Consider the following 19,730-nt stretch of genomic DNA (forward strand, 5'->3'; position numbering starts at 1 on the left):
AGATTCAGCCCCATTTTAGAGGCAATATGCTTGCTGATACTTGTAAAACACATCGTTTGATGGATTCATTTATTCAGTTTATTTATTATTTATTGTGCACATCTTTGAGACCAACATCTAAAAACCCTTAGTTGGAATGAGTAAATGAAGCCCAGTATCTTGGTGTTGCTGTTGTTCCAAACAAGTCTCTTCATTTTCCAGGCCACAGCAGAACAGATTCGTCTGGCCCAGATAATCTACGACAAAAATGATGCAGACTTTGATGAGGACAAGGTCAAACAGGTACAGTGTTTACAGTGTTGCTTGTGCACACATTCAGACAAATGCGTTTGTGCTCAATTGTCTTGCCCCAGTCACTTCCCAGCCAAAGGTGCAATCGTTGCGTGAAGTCTTGATCATTTACACGCTAATTTCATGCTGTCTGTGTGTCCCAACAGCTGATCGAGGTAACTGGGAAGAGTCAAGACGAGTGCATGGTAGCCCTCCATGACTGCAATGAAGATGTCAACAGAGCTATCAATTTCCTGCTGGAGAGCCCCTCCGACACGGTGAGTGTCCACGCATGCATGCACATAAACATACACACATTCGCATATCACACATATGACAGTTGTCACGTGGCAAAACACATGGGCAGTGTGGCACTGAATACCACTGGTGCTCAATGTCTCTACAGTTTACACTTTTAACTACTGTCCGCAAGTTTATATTATAAACAAGACGTTCTCTCATAGAGCTCAGGCTGAGTCATTACAGTTCCCCTCTAGAGAGTAGAGACTAAAGGGTCATGACTCGGGCAACATTTGAATTGATATATATATATATATATATATATATATAGTCCCACTTCTCAATCCCTATCCCCGCTGAAAGCATAGCACTGACATTCCTGTCTCTTTAGAGAAAACCTAACCTCAATGATTTAACCCTCCTTCTCAGAACTCCTGGGAGACAGTGAAACAGGGAAAGAAACGGAGCCTTGGGAAAGATGGAGGGCCCTCAGAGATAAAGGAGAGCAGGGAGAAGAGAGGAGGAGAGAGAGAGGCCAGCCGTGGCCGCGGGGGGTCCAACAGGAGGGGCCGGGGCACCAGCCGAGGCCGTGAAGGTGAGAAAGGGGTACAAGCAGGGAAGAGGTGTGTGGTTGTCCTCTCATTGATAGGACTCTGTATTGTTTTGATGTGTATGTTTTAGGGTTGCACGGTATACTGGTACTACAACAGTACCGCGATACCCTGCTGTTAAAAACGATACTATAACACGTTAATTTAGTACCGGTACTTTTAAAAATGACATGAGTTGCGTTGCGTCTGTTTGTCTGCACGGACTGGAGCAGATCAGTCAGTGTGCAGCTAAAGCTGAATGCAGCTTGCTCTGTCTGCTTCAACTCCCCTGTGTGCGTGCCAAGTCCCCCCTCTCACTCTCCTCTCTTTAGCCCTTTTCCCACATGCGCTTTGTACCGCAAAATTACCGGAATGTGGTCTAATGCCTGCATGTGAGAAAGGCGCCATGCCGGTATAAGCGCGACCCCGTCGTCCCCGACATTTCACCACTTTCGACCTAGTCAGAAGACCGGTATGCTCTTAAGGGGACGCAAGTGGAAACGGTTCCAGTCATTTTCCGCGACAGCGGTCCTTCAATCATGGGTGAGAAGTAGCCTACACACGTTGCTTAATGTTCCAGCGGGCATAATCTAATCATTCGCGCACATTAAAGCAAACTGGCGAAATGATCTTGTGATAGCCTAATAAGAGCAGTAGCCTATGTCAGCTTGCTGATTTCCGAAGGCAACCCCGGACACATCAAACGAAGCCAGTCTGCTTTCTCTACATACATACAAGCGTTGAGCAGCTTGCAAGCCTTTCTCGCTGTGTCTGTCTGTGGCTGCTGCTCTCGAGCAGAGAGGGGAGGGGGAAATCGGCTGTGTTGATTATGCTGGCGGCTTGACGCTGCTCTTAAGTCAAACGAGTGTGATTTATTGTGTGACAACTGACAAGCGAACTTATTTCGAGTTTTGCCGACCCCCCAAATAAGCTCCCCCCGCCCCCACAACATACAGGCAAATTCGCTGATAGATTCCCACATGCGCGAGCCGAAGTGTGAAGGGAAATGTCCGATATTGACTTACAGGTAATTTTCCGGTACGCATGTGGGAAAACGGCTTTTCTCTCCTTGAGTCTGTGTGACGCGAGGTCACTCTCCAGTCCTCCTCACCTCATTCACTACTCTTCTTGACACAGTGTACATGGCTGCTGCTGAGCTAGGCTACAAACGCTCTTGCAAACCGTACACAGCTTGTGGACAAATTAAGGAGATGCCCGAAGCAAATCATGGAATTATTTTGCTTACGTTGTGACAGTCAGGGCAGGCCCACGCCGAGCCCATCAAAGCGCGTCTGTAAACGATGTTTACACAGCTGCGCAGGCAAAAGGGAGACGAGACATCCGACTAGTTCAATGTGCGACAGTGTGATAGTAACGTCCTCAAATAAGTCAAGCGAGTGTGACAAGCAAACTTTTTTTTATAGTAATAATATCTTATCTATAAAAGGGAGCATGTGGGCAATGTTTGTTCTGTTTGTTTCAATTATTGTCCCACTGATGATCTCATAGGAGGCATTGTGACATCATCAGTGATGTCATAAGACTGATGAGGTCATCAGTGATGTCATAACAGCAAAATCATCTTATGACATCACTAATGTCACAGGCACTGATGTAAACTTAGGGGGCAGCGGGCGAGCCTGCCTAGTCAATTTTTGTCCCACATTGTGATGTCACAATGTCTATGACATCATCACTGATGATTTCACAATGTCTGACATCATCAGTGATGTCACTTGAGCAATTGTGATGTCATCATGTCTATGACATCATCAGTGATGTCACTCGAAGACTTGATGTCATCAGTGATGGTCACTAGAGCAATTTTGATGTAATCAGTGAGCAGGTTTCCCCTACCATTCTACAGGCCTGGCACCCCCCCCCCCCAGGCCAGAAAAATAGTATTTTTTTTGTTGTTGTTTGCTTGTTTTTAGATTTATTTATTTTTTAGAATTTTTTCCCCTGCTCTCCCCAAAATTTCAATAAACCCTTATGGCATATTACAATACAACAATACTGGTGTTGACACTAATAGAAGATGCCAAATCATTCAAAACAATACGCATTTTGCTTTTAGGAGCATCGTGCCAGTGTGCGGCACTGTTACAAAACGTGTCAACGTGTGTCGTTGCTTGGGAAACACACATCCCATAATACAACTGTTCGCATCGCATCCCATAATAATATGATGATACTTGGGATGCCATTGCGAACATAGATGCGAACAGGTTAGCTAAAAATTTAGCGTCGCCAGCGAGGGCCCCCACCATTGCAGTTGGAGTACGTTTCGAAATCCCTCCAGGCCTGAACATTTTTCTAGGGGAAACACTGGTGAGTGATGTCATCGGTGATGCGAAGTTGAGTAATTGTGCGCTGTGCATGCCAATAGGACAGGCGAGGCCACACAGCAGCCGAGCTGCGGGCGAGGCCAAAGTTGAGCAATTGAGCGCTGAGTGACGTCACTCGAGCACTCCATGATGTGATCAGTGATGGTCACTCGAGCAATTGCAGCCGAGCTGCAGGCGAGGCCGCAGCGACTAGGAATCGAGAACGCGTAGCGCACAAGATTTCTAGTTTATCAAACTAGGAAAAAAAACTCCTCAGATGTCACACTATATATAGCCTTATCTTTTTATTCCTACTGGTTAACAGAAGTGGAAATTGGCATGCTTCCTGTGCAGCTGTTGGCCACCTGCTTCAGAGTTTGATGAGTTGTCTGTTGTACTCAGCTGTTACTTTCTTGTTTGTGGCCTGCCTGTTGGCTTGAGTCTTGTTCTTGCCATTCTCATCTGACCTAATCAATTAGGTGTTAGGTGATTGTTTTTGTCACACCGTTTTAAAATTAGTTTGATTGACAAGGCTCTGTGGTGCCACTTCTCAGTCCAGAATGAATATCTGACTTTTGAATTTGTCTTCAATATTTTCTTCTCACTTTGTTTTCCCTTGGATTCCAGGTCGGTCAGAGGAAAATGGGTTTGAGGTGGCTCCTGGAGAGAGAGGGGGAGACCGTGGACACAGGGGGCGTGGCAGAGGTAAGTGATACAGAATATTATACCTCTTTTAACTTTATAAGTGTAATAGTGGTTTTCAAGCACTTTAGTGTGCCCAGACACAAAGTTAGGCTATGCAAAGATAGTTAGGTTAGGGCCCTAAATTATTGTGCGTGTGTGGCGGGGACAGAGCTGTCAGTTCTGTTATGTTGCACGAAGACTCGTGTGCAATCAATGTAACTGGAAACAGAGCGCGGGCCTTCTTTCTAGCATCCCTCGCCATGCCCGCCGAACTGGTAGTGCTCCCTACTGAGCCTCCCCATCGCTCATTTCTACCATGCCCCGTTGGTTTGTCCTCGCGGTCTCGCCTGCCCAACTGTGCGCCGCACCATCGGCACTCCAATTATAGTAGTATAGATAAGGAGGACTGAGTAATTTACTGCAGGCTAATCAATGAAGTAAAAGCAATTATTTTGTTTCCCAAACCAAGACATTAAAAAGCCAAATCTTGTGGTTTGCAAAACTACTTTCCTAATATCTACCAGCTTTACAGGCATGCTTGTACATCATGGTTCCATGCTGTTGTCTTATCACTACATCCTGGTTAGCTTACCATCTTCTGTATAGCTGTAAGTAGTTCTACTGTAAGAAAGGGGAAAGAAAAAGAAGAAATAAATTGGCCTTACTATTTGGCAAAAAAATATATATATATATATTTACCTTTTTTTATTCTTTGTTTTGTTAACCATGCTCTAACTGTAAATGGGCTGTAAATGGCCTCAAGAGAACTGGGTGCGTTTTTTAAGTGATGTAGCTGGCAACATATCTATTTGTGTCTGCTGGCAATTGGGGTATAGCAGCACTCAACGTGTGGAATGCATAAAGTCCTGCAGCTGCTTGAGTGCGTATGGGAGGGGCTTGAGTGTGTATGGGAGGGGCTTGATCGAGGAATGAAAGTAGCAGCATTGAACAGGATTCATAGCAGGGCTGCGACAAACGCTTTCATTATCGATTAATATATCGACCCCCCCCCCCATATATTAACACATTCACTGCCAACAGTTTTTTCAATACAGTAGGTAGCTTCTGCCAAGGGTTTTTTTGAGGATTCTGGCTCATCTTTCAAGAGCCGAGGATTATTTTCTGCTAGGACTTTGTGAACACAAAATATCTCAAAAGAACTAATAGAATGTGTGCTTTCTCTGTCTAAAAGAGTTAGTTTTTATCATGTTCTGTTATGTAGGCATTAGCAGTTGAATACAGCATGGTTTCAGCGTCTGAGAAGGAAAGCTGAGAAAAATGCATTTTTGTGAAATTCGATAGAACAGGCAGAACAGTCACTTTAACCATTTATTTTTGGCATCAGACATCTAAACAATAGTTCTGAACAGTAATTTCCTCCATAACAGCACCCCCACCCCCCTCTCCTTCAAACTCCTCCCTCCGTGGGTGTGTCTCTGGTGGCTGCAGCGTGTGTCACAAGCGAGTCTGTGCTGCCTGGCGGCCCCTCGTCGGGCGAGTCTGGAATGGATCGGGCTCGTTCGTTTCTTGGGGTTTCGGTTGAGAGCTGGGATGAAGCTGCGTGCGATTCTGGGCTTTATGCTGCGTGTTTCAAAGTGTGTTGCACCCAGAGTCTATTTTTGGAATCCCCCACCGTTGTGCGCCAGCTCCCAGCGCGAAAGCGTTTTCGCCAAACCATTCTATGAGAATGGTTTCCTCACGCTTTTTCCTCCTGTTTTTGCTCGGCTTTCTCTAGTCTGGAGAGCACTGTCGCCACTTAGTGGGTCGGTAAAATAGGTTATACACATTCAATAGCTCCCATATTTTTATAGGAGATGTAAAAGGGTTTGATCCACGTACCACCGTCAATTTTTTTTTTTTTTTTTTTTTGACGAGTTAACTCGTCGACGGCAGTGAACATGTTAAGATTAGGGTTAATCATCTAGTCTATGAAATGTAAAAAATAATGCCCATCACAAGTTACCAGAGCCCAAAGTGATTCTTAAAAAATAAAACTTGTATTTAAACTTTTAAAAAGAAATCCTTTCACCAAGAACAAATCTGTTGGGTTATTTAGACCTATGCAACAGTTACTAACACCTATCATACCAGTGTTTCCCACAGGATTTAGAGAATTTGTGGTGGGGGACCGCAGACCCCCTAGGGGGGTGCGGGGGCATGTCCCCCCGCAAGATTTTTTTAAACATTTTAAAGTAAAATGCATGAATTTGGTGTACTTTGAGAAAGCTTAAGAGCAAAATTAAAAGGCTAGATCTATGAAGAACATGTCATCATTACTGTGCTGTGGGTTTACAATGACAAACTAAATTTCTCCCTATAGGTCAGGGATACTCAACTTGCTTTGCCACTTTCGTGAAATGATAGAAGGCGAGGGGCCAGTTAATAAACAAACAATATACATTTTTCTGTAGCGGATTGTAGGTTTTTGGGGTGTCAGCCGGAGTTTAGGCTGACAGTGTTGTGCACACCGGATAGTTAGTTAGGTTAAGTTAGTTGGGTTAAGTACATACATAAGTGCCTGGGTAGCGAGCAGATGGCGGTATTTGACAATTTAGCAGCTAAATCATAGATTATTGAAAGATATTCCATATTCCAGACTGAAATGCTACAACAGAAGTATTGGCCAGAATGACATGAACATTTATTGGACACTTATTCAGCGGATATCTTGCATGTTGCGTTCAGGTGCACTGTAAAAAAAAAAAAAAAATGTTTTTTTTTTTTTTTTTTGGTCAACATCTTATTGTGGCGGTCCAAATATTATTGTGGCGGCCCGCCACAAATTCCTTTATGTATGGGAAACACTGCATACGAAGTCTTCCAAATTATGTTTGTGCCCTGTGTTAATAAAGGTTTATTCATGGAGCATAATTCTAAAGCGGTCTCATTTTATAAAACCATAGTAAAAAAAAAAGAAGACGGCTGGAAATACATAAATGCAGTTAACAGTTAAATGGTTAAAAGCAAGTTGATAAAAACAGGTCATCTGGTTGTTTTGTGTGTGTCCTTAGGGGTCGTGGGCCGTGGGAGAGGAAGAGAAGCTGTTGACAGCAGGTTCTCCTCCCAGGGAATGGGGTAAGAGTGTGTGTGCGCGTTGTGTAAATCCCTAAGCCTGTAACAGAACAAGGAGATGATGATGGTTACAAGCACATAGCTGAATACTTAAATTTGTGGAATCACTATTTCTGAATCTCCTGGAAAAGTTAGACCTACTCTGCTTTTTCTATTATTGGTGGTCAGAACATTCCCTCGCCTTTGCTGACCTGCCTACCTGTCTTTCCATCTCTCCTCCCTCTTCTTCTCACCCTCTCCTTCTTCCAGTATCTTCAATCCATCAGACTACACAGCGAACTCTGGAGCTCGCCACGACACATGGGAAACGGATGGCAACGACGGTGCTGAGGGAACTGGTGAGGGCCAGACCACTTTGCAAATGCATCTGCCACAGCAAATAAAACATGAGCTTGCAGATTCGTCAGGTTCCGCAGCTATAATTTTGCCATAACTGTGTCAGAACCTTCTAGTGTGCACCCACTTTAAAATGATCAAAACTCTGTGAATCAGTTGGAATTGCCATAACTGTACACCAGTTTGGGAACATCCTACCAGTTTTCGGCTGCCAGCCCAGGAGTTTACAGTCAAGCTGAACCCAAAAATGACTTCTCTTTTATTTTAGTTCAAATACCTGGGTATGCAGTGCATCTATTTAATAATGTATGCCAAAAAAAATCACAAAAATCTAATTTCTTTAGTTTTTCACACTTTTTCACATCAAAAGTTCATTTTTCAAGATTTCATTCATAACAGTAATCTACAGTTTGCTGACGTCACCTAGTACTATCAAATTTCTACCCCATTTCAACCAATCATCACGACATGGCAGCTGTCAATCAAATCTTCATTTCAGGATAATTTTCTCTTCCAAAGAAAGAGAAAATGGTGCCTAGTGCCTGTCATCTGGCAGAATTCCTATCCCATAAACTAACTACTAACTTGGCCAATTGTATGTTGATATACACAATAAAGAAAACTGTAATGCTTAAGAATGCGGACGGGTTCAGTTCGACTTTTAAGCACAAATGGAAAAAGTACAGCCACAGAGTGGTTTCAAGGTCCCAAATGCAAGGATCCACTAATCAAGGTTTAACACTCATAACTGTCCAAGTCTCTTGCTTTGGGGTGATTTATGGTTGCAAAAACGTAGCAATGTGTGAATCTGCTGACACTGACTTAACTTATCTTCTGTTCTTCTGTCAGGAACGTGGAGAGGCAATCTGGAAGATTGGGCTTCAGAGGACTGGAATGAGGATGTAAGGGAGCACTTTTGATGATCTGATCTTGTTCAAATCCTTTTATTTAAGATTCTGCTATATTTGGCTCTCTTTATTGATTACCGTATTTAATTCAATAATTAGATCTTGCTGAACACTAGGGATGTAACAATATAAAATTTCACTTTACAATATGGTATCTACAGAATTATCATGGTATATGGAATTTCGCGATATTAAAATGGTTCCCCTTTTAATTAAATTTACATTGGCCTATCAAAAAACAAACAAGCATTTTGCTTTGAAGAGAAACTTTGACCTCAGTAAAATATAAAAATAAAATTTTAATGCTGATTTTTCTTTATTAATTTAAACTTGTCACAAAATTAACAAGTCGTTCCTCTGCCTCACCCCCTCTCTTCTCTCCCTCTGCCACACCGCAGGGCAACAATTTTATTGACAACTACAAGCCATGGACAAGTTATATCATATAGCCTGGCTGTCGTGGACGTTCACTAACTTTACCTTCCATTTGGATTTAACCACTTGTGCATGGTCAATGGGATTGTGGTCGTGGAGATGACTCGCCATATTCGGTGTTTTCGACCCCTTGCAAACAACTTTCTTTCTGCATCTCTTGCAAGTTGGTCGTCCGTCTGGGTAGCCAAAAAACTCCCATACCGACAACTTAAGCCGCTTATTCAGCAGATAAAGAGCTGGTGCCTTGTCGTTTGCCTCTGCCAATTTTCATCGCGTCCAGGATGAGTGATACTAAGGTAGAAAAGTCAATCACACGACACAACCGCACAACGGTACGAGTAACGTTAGGCAATTAATCCAATCATTGAGCCTTTTTGGTGCGTATAAAACTCTTATTTAGCGACTAAATATAGGGAAAGGACTTCAGTGTAACTTAACGTTACTTAAACCGTTTTTTCTATTGACTGCTGCTGCGTGAGTAACGTTAGTGAGATAACGAGCGGCCTGCAGTGCAACGTCGTGTCGTTTTTAGGCATTAAAGATGGAAAGTACACGCACCAACCTTGTACTCTAGTGTAGTTTAATGAAGTACATTAAATACAAAGTCCACTGTTGCAATTCAATATTTGCTAATTGCAACTTGAAGTTGATTTCCCCCCCTGGTTGTCACGAGCAGGGTTGTGGCGTACGGCGCTGTGCATATTGCGCGACTTACCGTGGGCACGGTATTACAGGGAAAGAGTTGCGGGAATAACCATGGTTGCCTGACCACGCGATAAACTGTGAAAACGGTATATCGTTACATCCCTACTGAACACTGTCACACCTCATGAAAGGCCCCACTGATTTAAATATGTGGCTATGAATGGTGGTGTTGCTGTGTACATATACCGGTACCTTTCTTAATGTGATAGACACAGTACCTCAGTGCTTCTTGCCCTGCCTTATACCTGTAGCTCAGTCATCACTGTTTCACCATCTAAACAAAGTCTTTCTTCTCTCCCAGTTGTCTGAGACCAAAGTGTTCACCGCCTCTACTCCCGGAAACCACGTCGCACCTGGACACAAGTAAGAGATGCTGCCAATAGTGGACACAACTTCAGCTACCGTTAGCAACGGTCCATCAGTTCTGGGCCATAGAGAGCTTTTTTTGTGTGCATAGTTGGGGCTCGGGCTCGTTTCAATAATAAAAGAAAATAAAGTTGTATTTCTTGCTTAATTTTACACAGCAGACAGCGTAGCACAATAGCATAATGCTTTTATTTTTGAAAGATTCTGTCAGGAAGTCTGAATGATTCTCTAGCTGTAGAGCGCTGCCTGTAAAGCTACATGTGTGACGTGAGCGTTCGGAATAAACAGTCAGTGGTTGAGATGGACAAGCTAAAAGCTAGCAGAGGGAGAGCTTTTGAAAGTTCCCAATGAGGCAGGGAAGGATGCAGTCATTTTCCTGCACAGTGCCTGTAAATGGACAGTTAAAGTCTAAATAGATTGTGGATTTAGCCGGTTGGCGAAGATTTATGACATGTGAGGACACTAAACGTTATTCAATGCAGCTAAAATGGTGAGTCTGCAGCTTTAATTTCGATATGCTTGAGTGAAATATTTCCCTCCTTTTTTTTTTTAGTAAAAAAAAATTGATCATAGTGTGTGGCAGTTTCTATGTCTCCATCACTGAGCAGTGTGCTGCAGATGTGACTCCACACAGAGTGAAGCTGGTGCCTACCGACAGGGCCTGTAGAGGCATCGGTCCCCCTGTGCGATGGCTCCATACACACACACACACACACACACACACACACACACACACACACACACACACACACACAAACCCAAACATTGATCATAAAAATGTTTCAGTTTGTGGGCATTGTTGCTGTTGGCAATTAAACGAGAAAGACAACATTTCCTATTATTGTGGCTTGGATTTTGATAGGCTACGGTAGTCAAGTGATTGCAGCGCATCATAAGCTGTGTTTCCATTACAGTTTTTCGCAAAATAATTGCGATATTTCTACAACTTCGACAATGTACAATTGCGACTTGTAGGCGTTTCCATTGAAGTTGAGTTTGGTCACCTGAACGCAATTCCCATTAGCCTACCAGCAGCTGCCTGCCACAGTGGATCTGCCCCATATCCCGTCCCCTGCATGCTCAAATCCAACCAATGGTCAATGCAAATCACAACATGAAGTTACAACACATATAAACGAGCCCAGGCCCGGCTCCAGACCCAAGTTACAGAGGGGGCCTGCCACTAGCTTGGGGGGGCCAAGCTACCCAAGGGGGGTCCGGGGGGATTCTCCCCCGGAAGAAGATTTTGTACATTTTAAAGTAAAATTCGTCAACCTGGTGCATTTGAGAGCAAAATGAAGAGGCTAAATCTGTGAAGAACTACACACATCTCTAATGTGTTGTGACTTTACAAATAATTAGGCCTAAACAATTAATATTAAGTGTATTTACATATTGTGCACAAATTGCATTCATTGTGACAAATTTACAATAGTTAATATCCAGCCAGAATCATTGCAAATGGATGTTCAAAGTAACAGTTAGCAATAGCATTCAGTTAATCAATGCCTAATGACAGCCAGATTCCATGTTAAACTTTAAAACAGAAAAACGGAAAAACGTTTAGCAAAAAAAAAAAAAAAAAAAAATTTTTTTTTTTGGAATGGGGGGGCCAGTTTGTTGAATGGGGGGGCCCGGCCCGGTCAGGCCCGCCCCTAGCGCCGGGCCTGAACGAGCCTGATTATCAATTCAAAATAAAATTAGTTGCAAAATGTTGCTGGCTGCGGTGAATGCAGTGAGCGCGACAGGCAGAGGAAAAAAGCCTAATAGCCTAATAGCCTACAACTGGTCCGATTTAGAGATGGAGGGGGGAAAAGGCTGATTTGGTCAATAATCACAATTTTGTGTAGCTATTATAATTATAACACTGCACCTGAAACGTGTGTAATGTATTACTCACAGTCACTGTATTCACTTCAGTCAGGAGCACGCACCGCACCGGTGTGTGCTTGCTTTTCATCCCTTATCTCGCGCTGTGCCAAATGCGCGCACACAGGCAGCCTGTCACCATGGACCGATTTCTGCCATTAAACATTATCTATTTTATATTTATTTTGCATAACACTCGTCTTTCTGCTAGCGTTGCTTCAAAGTTTTCCATTGCTGCGGAGGTTTTGCCACGGCTTATCGAACCGTTTCTTCCTCATTTTTCGCTGCTTTTCCAAAGCAGAATGGGTCACATGACGTGCTAATGCGAAAAAACTGTTTCCATTACACTTTTGCGATAAACTGCTATATCGACACGTCTGAAAAACCACCTCATGAGAGCGCAAAAACGTTTTGCGATATTTGGGAGGTTTTTCGAAATTTACGTGTTTCCATTACCCAATTTCTATTGCGATATTTAGATTTTGCGCATTTATGAGGGTAATGGAAACACGACTACAGTCGTCATGTGTATGTAAGAGGGGGAGAGGGACAGCGAGAGAGAGAGCGGAGGTAGCCTTTAATCAGAGCTTATGCATGAGTCCGCATCATGCGCCGCACAGAGCGAGAGAGGGAGAAAGAGAGATGTCGTCATATCATAATATTGACTTCAGGCCTCGAACCGGCTCAGGCCCAATCATTGCTTCACCTCTCAGGGTAGGGCCAGAGCCTGAATTCCACAGGCCCTCGCAGCTCTATACTTGGCCATCATCAGCAAATGTTATTTGAACCCTGTCCATCTTTGCCCCTCTGTGTCCTCCCCCCTCCTGTCTCATCTCTTGTCCCCCACAGCGTGGACCTGTCTGGCCTACTCCCAAAGGTGGGAGTGGGGTCTCTGGACTCTGACTTGGGGGCGATAGCGGACGCGCCCTCTGCTGAGGGCTTGGGAAGCCTGGTGTTCACCAATTCCCACCACAACGGACGCACCGCAACACACAGCTACGCACACGCCGCCGCCAACAGCTACGCCCACGCCGCCTCTGCTAGCACCACCTACGCACATGCCACACTGGTATGGGCACACACACATACGGACATGCTTGCACACGTATAGCTATGTGCAAGCCCCAGTGTTGTGCATGAATGCTCTAAAAGAGAGCTGTTCATTGAACAAGCTCATATTTTGGTGAATGGGTGAGCTGAGCACAGCCTTTTCCAAATGCATGAACGTACAGTGCTTTTATCGATCTTTTCTCGCTCTCTTCTTACCTCGATAATTGCCCGTTGTGTTTACATGCATGTGTTAATTTACATAAGAATAATACAGGTTTTGTTGTCATTTCACTGCTTCTCTCTCTTCTCTGCTCTGCCTACCGCAGGTGGGGCTCAGACACACGAGTTGACACACACAGTGGTGTGGACTTAAGCCTGTTTTTGGGCTGTGTCAAGACCGCAAAAGTTACTCAGACTAGCAACAGAAATACCGCAATTTACTTTCAGAATAAAGGTATTCAAATTCTCACATTTGGAGAAAAAAATAAAATAAACAAAACAGCAACTCTTGTATCAAAATACAGATGTTAAGATTACATATGGAGTGAAACTGTCTTCAAAGCATTATTCAAAATTAATATTAAAGGATGGATTTGCCGATTATCAACCCAAGTGTATCATTATAATGTCGTTAATATAAGCACCAGCACCCTTGTCGCCTATGAATATGCTGCACTGGTCAGGCATGTATGCCATTGTTTCCCAGGAGTGGACCTCCAACATGTCCACTAGAGGGCATGTTGGATCACCTGAAAGCTCGCTATGCAAGACAATACTTTAATACCATCACACATGACAGTCAGTGCAAAACAGTACAGGATATGACACTCAGTACAGGTTACAGTACATGACGAACACAAATCACAGTTCAGTGATAGTGGTTTATGTTTGTAGAGCAGGTCGACTGCGCCAGGTACCAAAGACGCCTTATTTAAAAGTCAGTCAATGTGTTTTTGTGTGTCATGTATTTGTATGTAAAACATTTTATAGTTTCCACCATTTGGTCAGAATAAGGAAACGTGGTGGGAGTGGACCCCAAATCTTTTCACACGATGCACAATAATACTCATGTTCCTGGGCAGTCAGTAAAGAAGTCGTTCACCCCCCCCCATCCAGAGGCCATTGCTGATGTGTATATATATATTTAAAAAAGGCAAAGGCAGGTGCCGGAGAGTATAACATCTTGGCATTTTCTAAATGTTTGAATAAAATAAGACACCTGTTCAGCACCTACAACAACACTTTTCAGACACAGCGTTATAATACAATCAAACTGATGTATAGCATTCTTTTTTAAACAATATTCTGCCCACGTTTTGCTTTTCTCTCTACCTGTCTGCGCCACTCCCATCCCAGTCCTCAGTCCTGGGGTCTGGCTTCGGTCCTCTGAGCACGTCCAAGCCCGCCCCTTCCTCTGACATCAGGATACCGGAACAGCTCAACGGACCGCGGCTCAGCCAGCGAGTCAGTCAGACGTTGGTCACCGCCAGCAACAGCAGTGTTGCCAAAGAAGCAGGGCCGCCCCCGGTTCCAGGTCCCACCCGTGTTTCTGCTCCCTCCGCCGCAGAAGTCAAGCCTCGGAGAGTGGAGAATGGCGCTGTTACGGCCCCACGCTGTACGTTTTACTCATGTGCTATCTCCTCCTCTCCTCCGCTCTTGCTCCCACAGATAAAGAGGCACATTCTCTCTCATTCAGTAAATCAGTACATAATAATATTTTAGCATTTTTGTATTCACCTCATATCTGCAGACATTATCGGTCCTTGTACAGATTATAAATCCATGAAACACTATAAAATGTAATTGTGGGTATGTAAAGTGTAAAAGTGCTCTATGTAAAGTGATACAGAAATTAATCACATTTTACTAAATCAGTCATCGCTCTTTTTCTTTTAAAACCAAACCATATGTGATGAATATTGCAAAAAAAACATGTACATTATATCAGCAAGTAGTTAGATGAATTTGCCCTTGCCCGATGTAATAACCCCCCTATAAATTGGAGCCCTAACGCAGCAATTGCCCCCAAGAGACATGGGTCAAAGTGGTACACAAGCATGACAGTAGCATCTTCACCAACCATTGCACTTGCAAACTTGCGTTGGCATTCACTGATGCGAGACGTACGAGGGTCTGCAGGACACCGGGCGATTAGAATGCTATTTTTGCTCACCTTGTCTTGTCCTCCTCCAGTGGAGCTGAAGCTACAGCCAGAGCCGTCTGCGGTGCTCAGCCAACTGGCTCACAGGCAGCAGCAGCAGTCCTCCTCCATGCTTCCCACTGTGGATCCTCTGGTCCTGCCTCAGCCACATGCGCCACAGGTCCCCACGCCGCCAGGTAGGGGGAAGGGACTTTGAAAAGTCTGATCTTACGGCACAATCATGCTATTTCTCTTTTTTCAAACTGCAAATGCTGTGTCACCACAACATGAATGAGAATGGAGAAAGTGCAGATAGACAAGTCTGATCATGTCTGAGGACTGTTTGCCAATAGTGGCAGCTACTGTGTCACATGATCCACTTTTCATCATCGGCGCATACGGTTAGGCCAGCGCCTTTTCTACAAAAAGGGGAGTAGCGTGAACATGTCCCAATGTGTTGGTTCTTTTTCGTTTACCCTATCTGTGTGCTTTACCATCATAGCAGCACTAGCTTTACCTCTACTCTCTGTCCAGTGCTGTATTTTTAACCCTTACCCTACTGTAATATTGAACTGAGCTCACATTCTCCCTCAGGCCACGAGTCGTACCTCCCTCCTGCCAGAGACGGAGCCTCCCCAGGAGTGAAGCTATCAGGCATGATGGAGCCCCCCATCTCAGAACCCCCACAGCGGCAGATGAAGACACAGAGACGCAGAGTACCTCCTCCCTCCAAGGTGAGCTCTCCTGCTGTCCGAGCCTGTACAACCAACCTACCTCCTGTGTGCTGCCCCCTTTCTGCAAATTCACAACCCATGATCAGACAGCAAGCGCTGCCTGAACGTCTGGTGTCCTTTCACCTTTCATTACAGACACATTACTCCCAGTATTTGGTCTCCAACCATGTCCCATTCTGATGCAGGTTTACATTCCAATTTAACACTACACCTATTGATTTAACCACTTAGTCCCCCCCCTCTGGTTGAAGTACTGCTAATAAGTGAAATCTGCTTCTGCACTGTTTGGTTGGATTGACCTTTTGACTCTTCCCTCCATGGCACATGACTGCCATGATCAAAGCCATGTCATAGACAAAACATTTCCGCTGGGGAATTTACATTACAAGACCTTTTGAAAATGAAATTTAGAGGAATGAATGAATAATGATCTTGTCTACCTCTTCTCTCCTTCCTCAGATCCCCTCATCTGCAGTGGAGATGCCAGGATCGACGGATATATCCGGCTTGAATGTTCAGTTTGGGGCTCTGGACTTTGGCTCTGAAGCCAGCGGTGGAGCGCTGGATATGGGCCAGGCGGAGTCGGCCAGGGAACAAGGCCTGGCCCCGGCTGCAGTCCCCATCGCCGGTCCTCCACAGCAGCCCCAGAGCAGCCTGTTCTCCAAGCCGGGATCTGTGGGGTGAGCGTGTGTGGGGTGTCTACATCATGTGTGTCTGATTTACACAAGGAATTGTGTCTTTTCTAAGTTGCATGTCATGTGTTTGTGTCTGTTCAGTAGTGATGTGCGGGTCAGGGTTTTTTAAGGCCCGCAGCAACCCACCCCGTCATTAGAGCCAGTCCGCCCTGCCCGCCCCGTTAAAATATGCGTTAATGCAGCGCTCTCCAAGGTTTCTAAAGCTTCTGGCATACTCTTCGCGCACGCGCTGGAGGCGGGGCTCAGAGGAGGGCGCGCGCACTCTGCGCGGGCCAAAACAGAACATACTCAGTGCGCAGCTCCAGGCTCCAGGCAGTCTGAATGAAATTGAATGTAACGTTCCCAATTCTATGTATTAAATTATAAAAAACGACCCCTCCACATTTGGGAAGGCTAAGCCACACAACTAGTTCGTTATAATCGAACAGCATGCTTTGAAGGCGACTTTACGACGGTGAGGACTCAATCACAGCAGATATCCGCTGATAGCCTACCACGGAGATCTCAGGCACAGGCAGCAAAACCGACGCGCTGATAGAAAAATCTCCATGGACGCGCCGCGCTGCGCTCAGGCCTCGCCCCCCGACACGCCCCGTGCGATGTCGTCATAATCGCCGTGCGCCCTATGCGCTTGGCTGGGCGCGAAGAGTATGCCAGAAGCTTAACTCTCTGTGTCACTCTTTCACACACACACACACACGCGCACACACACACACACGCACACACACACACACACGCACGTGACAGTTTTCCTCCTCTGGATAAAATGCGTGGCTGCTTTCATGTCGTTAACAGGAGATACTGTATTTCTCCTTCGTCATCATTTCTGCTTCGTCGTCGTTAGAACGTAGAAACTCTAAATAGCCATCGGTCTTTCTTCAATTAATCCTTGAAGGTCTTCAAAACAATGTAGGCCTACTTTGAAACAGTTCTTATTCTTTCTTCTTCCCCCCTACATAAGTGTAGGAAAGGCTTCTGTACATCTCATAGTTTTAGCCTAGGTTGTATTTGCATTTTAGCCAAGAATGTTTCCTACTTTTTCGTTTGTCATGTTCTGAATATGTCCGGCCTATATCATTTTGTATATCTCCTCTCTTGGTCCTGTTCTTCCAGGGACCACATGAGCAGCTTGCCCACCCTACCTTCAGCCGTATTGGATCCCAGCTTCCCCTCACCGTCTCTGGGCTTACCCAGCGCCACGCCCTCCCCCTCCCTGGGTCTGCCCAGTGCAGCCCCTCCGCCCTCGTCCTCCACGGCCCCCTCCGTGACCAGCCGGGTGGAGAGCAGCGGCCCGAGGTCCCTGCCGCCCCACCTGGCCTACTCCCAGAGCAAAGATGTCCCCTCCGCTGCTGCTGGACCGCTCACGGTGAGGATGAACCCTTCTTCTACATGCACACGTGATAAAATAATAAATCAATTGTTTGAACATTTTCTTCTTCTTCTCATAGAATGGCTACAGTGCCATGAAGACGCAGAGCACACAAGACAGTAAGTACTTTTAGCATTGGCAGTTGTAGAGAGCTGCGCTAGAGCGGTCATTAAAATGTAATGTAATGAATACTGATGGCTAAATGCATCCGGGTAGCAAGTAAAATGTTCCTTCAGTGGAAGTTGAGATGAAGTCAGATGAGGACAAAAAATCCTCAGCCCATCTCTCTCATCCTCCTTCTGTTTTATCATCTCTTCCTTTTGCCCTTTTTGCATTGCTCCACCCTCTGTCGTAACATTTGAGTGTTGCATCAGCAGTGTTGCCAAAACACAGAAACAAAATGGAAATTCACACCAAATGGATTTCTCTCTCACTTATTTTTATTTTTATTTTTTTTAATAACCAGCTACGTCATCAACGTCTAGAACGGTGAAGACGGAGTCTCCCGTTATGACGAGTGACAGTGGCCCCACCCACCACATCCCTTCCCCCGCAGTCACACCCTCCCATTCAGCACCCCTCCCCTCCCTAAGCAGGTAAGAGATGCTCCAAGCACACCATGACTACTTGATTGCACATTCATCCTTTTCTTTCTCTGCGTCTCCCTCTGCTTTTTTCCTTTTTGTTGTTTTTTCTGGAGATCATGATGGTTACAAGCACATATCTTAATCCATTTTTATGTGGAAATATCTTTCACTGAATCTCCCATCTCCTCTGCCCGTGGTTCCTGGGCAGACTTGGGAGTGCTTTTGCTGCTTCCGTCAGATTAAAACAGGCTGACGGCATTACTTTACTCTCTTTCTAGTCACGCCAGCATTACGCACTCATCTGGAGCTGCTCTCATTACAAGTTCCTCCCTCACGGTAAGCATGTATTGCACACACACACACACACACACACACACACACACACACGGTTGTTTTGACACCGCAGCTAACATCAATCTGGAGGTGTCATCATTTAGTAGGATATCATCTAATATCATTGAAACACTGAGACACCTAAGACCAATTCAGTTGTTTGTGTGCTGGGTTTAGGCTTCTATGAAGCATCATGACTACCGGCTTTGAAGAGAACAAGGACAATCTGAGTGCAAAGATGTTATTTTGAGAAGTCATTGGTTATATTTATTGGTAAAGAGACCCTAACCTGCACTCTGCCCTATACAAAAAAAAAAACGTAGTATGGTGGCAATTGTGCACACAATTTTGCACACTTAGGCCGTGGCCACACTGATCTGTCAGAAATGGACAGAATTATAAAACGTATCGATGTGTGTCCATTGCATGTACAAGTAACCTACTTGTACAGTAGGTGGCGGTAAGCACCTCGAAGGTGTCAGCGTCCTGCCGATGGACCCATTTAGAGTGGACGTGGTTCATCTGTTTCTGTACCGTTTATTTTCTTTTCGTAATGGTTCTCATTCTTTTCCCACCCTGACCCTTTCTACTCTTGTTTCTCTCCTCCTCTCCTACACTCCCCACTCTTCTCGTTCCTTCAGATGGCCAGTGAGGAGAGCAGCAGTCTCCATGCCTTTTCGTCATCGTCATCCAGCCAGGTTGTCAATGCCATGCCCTCAGTCCAGCTGGCTGTCAGCAGCTCAGCCACCAACGGCATGCACCTCTCCGGAGCACCAGGGCTCACCGCTAATGGCATGAACATCTCGGCCACAGGCAGCCGCACAGCGCCCCTACTCGCCACCTCTGGTAGGTTCTTCATGGGGCCATTGTCCATCACACACAGACTTTATCCATAAGGTTCTTTCTCACAAATTGTGTACTCATGACCAACTCTACGCCAAGGTTTATATTATTGTGCATTGAAATTGAAATTTCCCTGACTTAAGTAAAGTTCCCAAATCAAGCCTTTGTGTTTCATGT

General features: G+C 45.0%; 1 protein-coding gene and 1 long non-coding RNA gene across 4 annotated transcripts in view; one reads left to right on the forward strand and one right to left on the reverse strand.

Moving 5' to 3' along the window:
- Positions 1-19,730, forward strand: part of LOC310783496 (ubiquitin-associated protein 2-like) — a 34,825-nt gene that overhangs the window by 2,095 nt on the left and 13,000 nt on the right. For all 3 annotated transcript variants that reach the window (XM_083644363.1, XM_083644365.1, XM_083644364.1), the window contains exons 3-20: positions 202-282; positions 438-548; positions 940-1,105; positions 4,055-4,132; positions 7,123-7,186; positions 7,433-7,521; positions 8,369-8,421; positions 9,869-9,930; positions 12,652-12,871; positions 14,209-14,467; positions 15,046-15,189; positions 15,587-15,726; positions 16,186-16,406; positions 17,535-17,787; positions 17,870-17,909; positions 18,257-18,386; positions 18,656-18,713; positions 19,352-19,556. In XM_083644363.1, coding sequence (XP_083500489.1) covers positions 202-282; positions 438-548; positions 940-1,105; positions 4,055-4,132; positions 7,123-7,186; positions 7,433-7,521; positions 8,369-8,421; positions 9,869-9,930; positions 12,652-12,871; positions 14,209-14,467; positions 15,046-15,189; positions 15,587-15,726; positions 16,186-16,406; positions 17,535-17,787; positions 17,870-17,909; positions 18,257-18,386; positions 18,656-18,713; positions 19,352-19,556 — 2,374 coding nt within the window. The remainder of the gene's footprint in view (positions 1-201; positions 283-437; positions 549-939; positions 1,106-4,054; positions 4,133-7,122; positions 7,187-7,432; positions 7,522-8,368; positions 8,422-9,868; positions 9,931-12,651; positions 12,872-14,208; positions 14,468-15,045; positions 15,190-15,586; positions 15,727-16,185; positions 16,407-17,534; positions 17,788-17,869; positions 17,910-18,256; positions 18,387-18,655; positions 18,714-19,351; positions 19,557-19,730) is intronic.
- LOC310784041 lies at positions 101-15,161 on the reverse strand. Its single transcript, XR_014553118.1, has 3 exons — positions 15,026-15,161; positions 14,185-14,428; positions 101-236 (listed from the first exon to the last, which is right to left on the reverse strand). It is a non-coding gene; the product is annotated as an uncharacterized lncRNA (long non-coding RNA).

The sequence above is a fragment of the Poromitra crassiceps genome (assembly GCF_964638095.1).
Source record: "Poromitra crassiceps genome assembly, chromosome: 10".
Lineage (NCBI taxonomy): Eukaryota > Metazoa > Chordata > Actinopteri > Beryciformes > Melamphaidae > Poromitra > Poromitra crassiceps.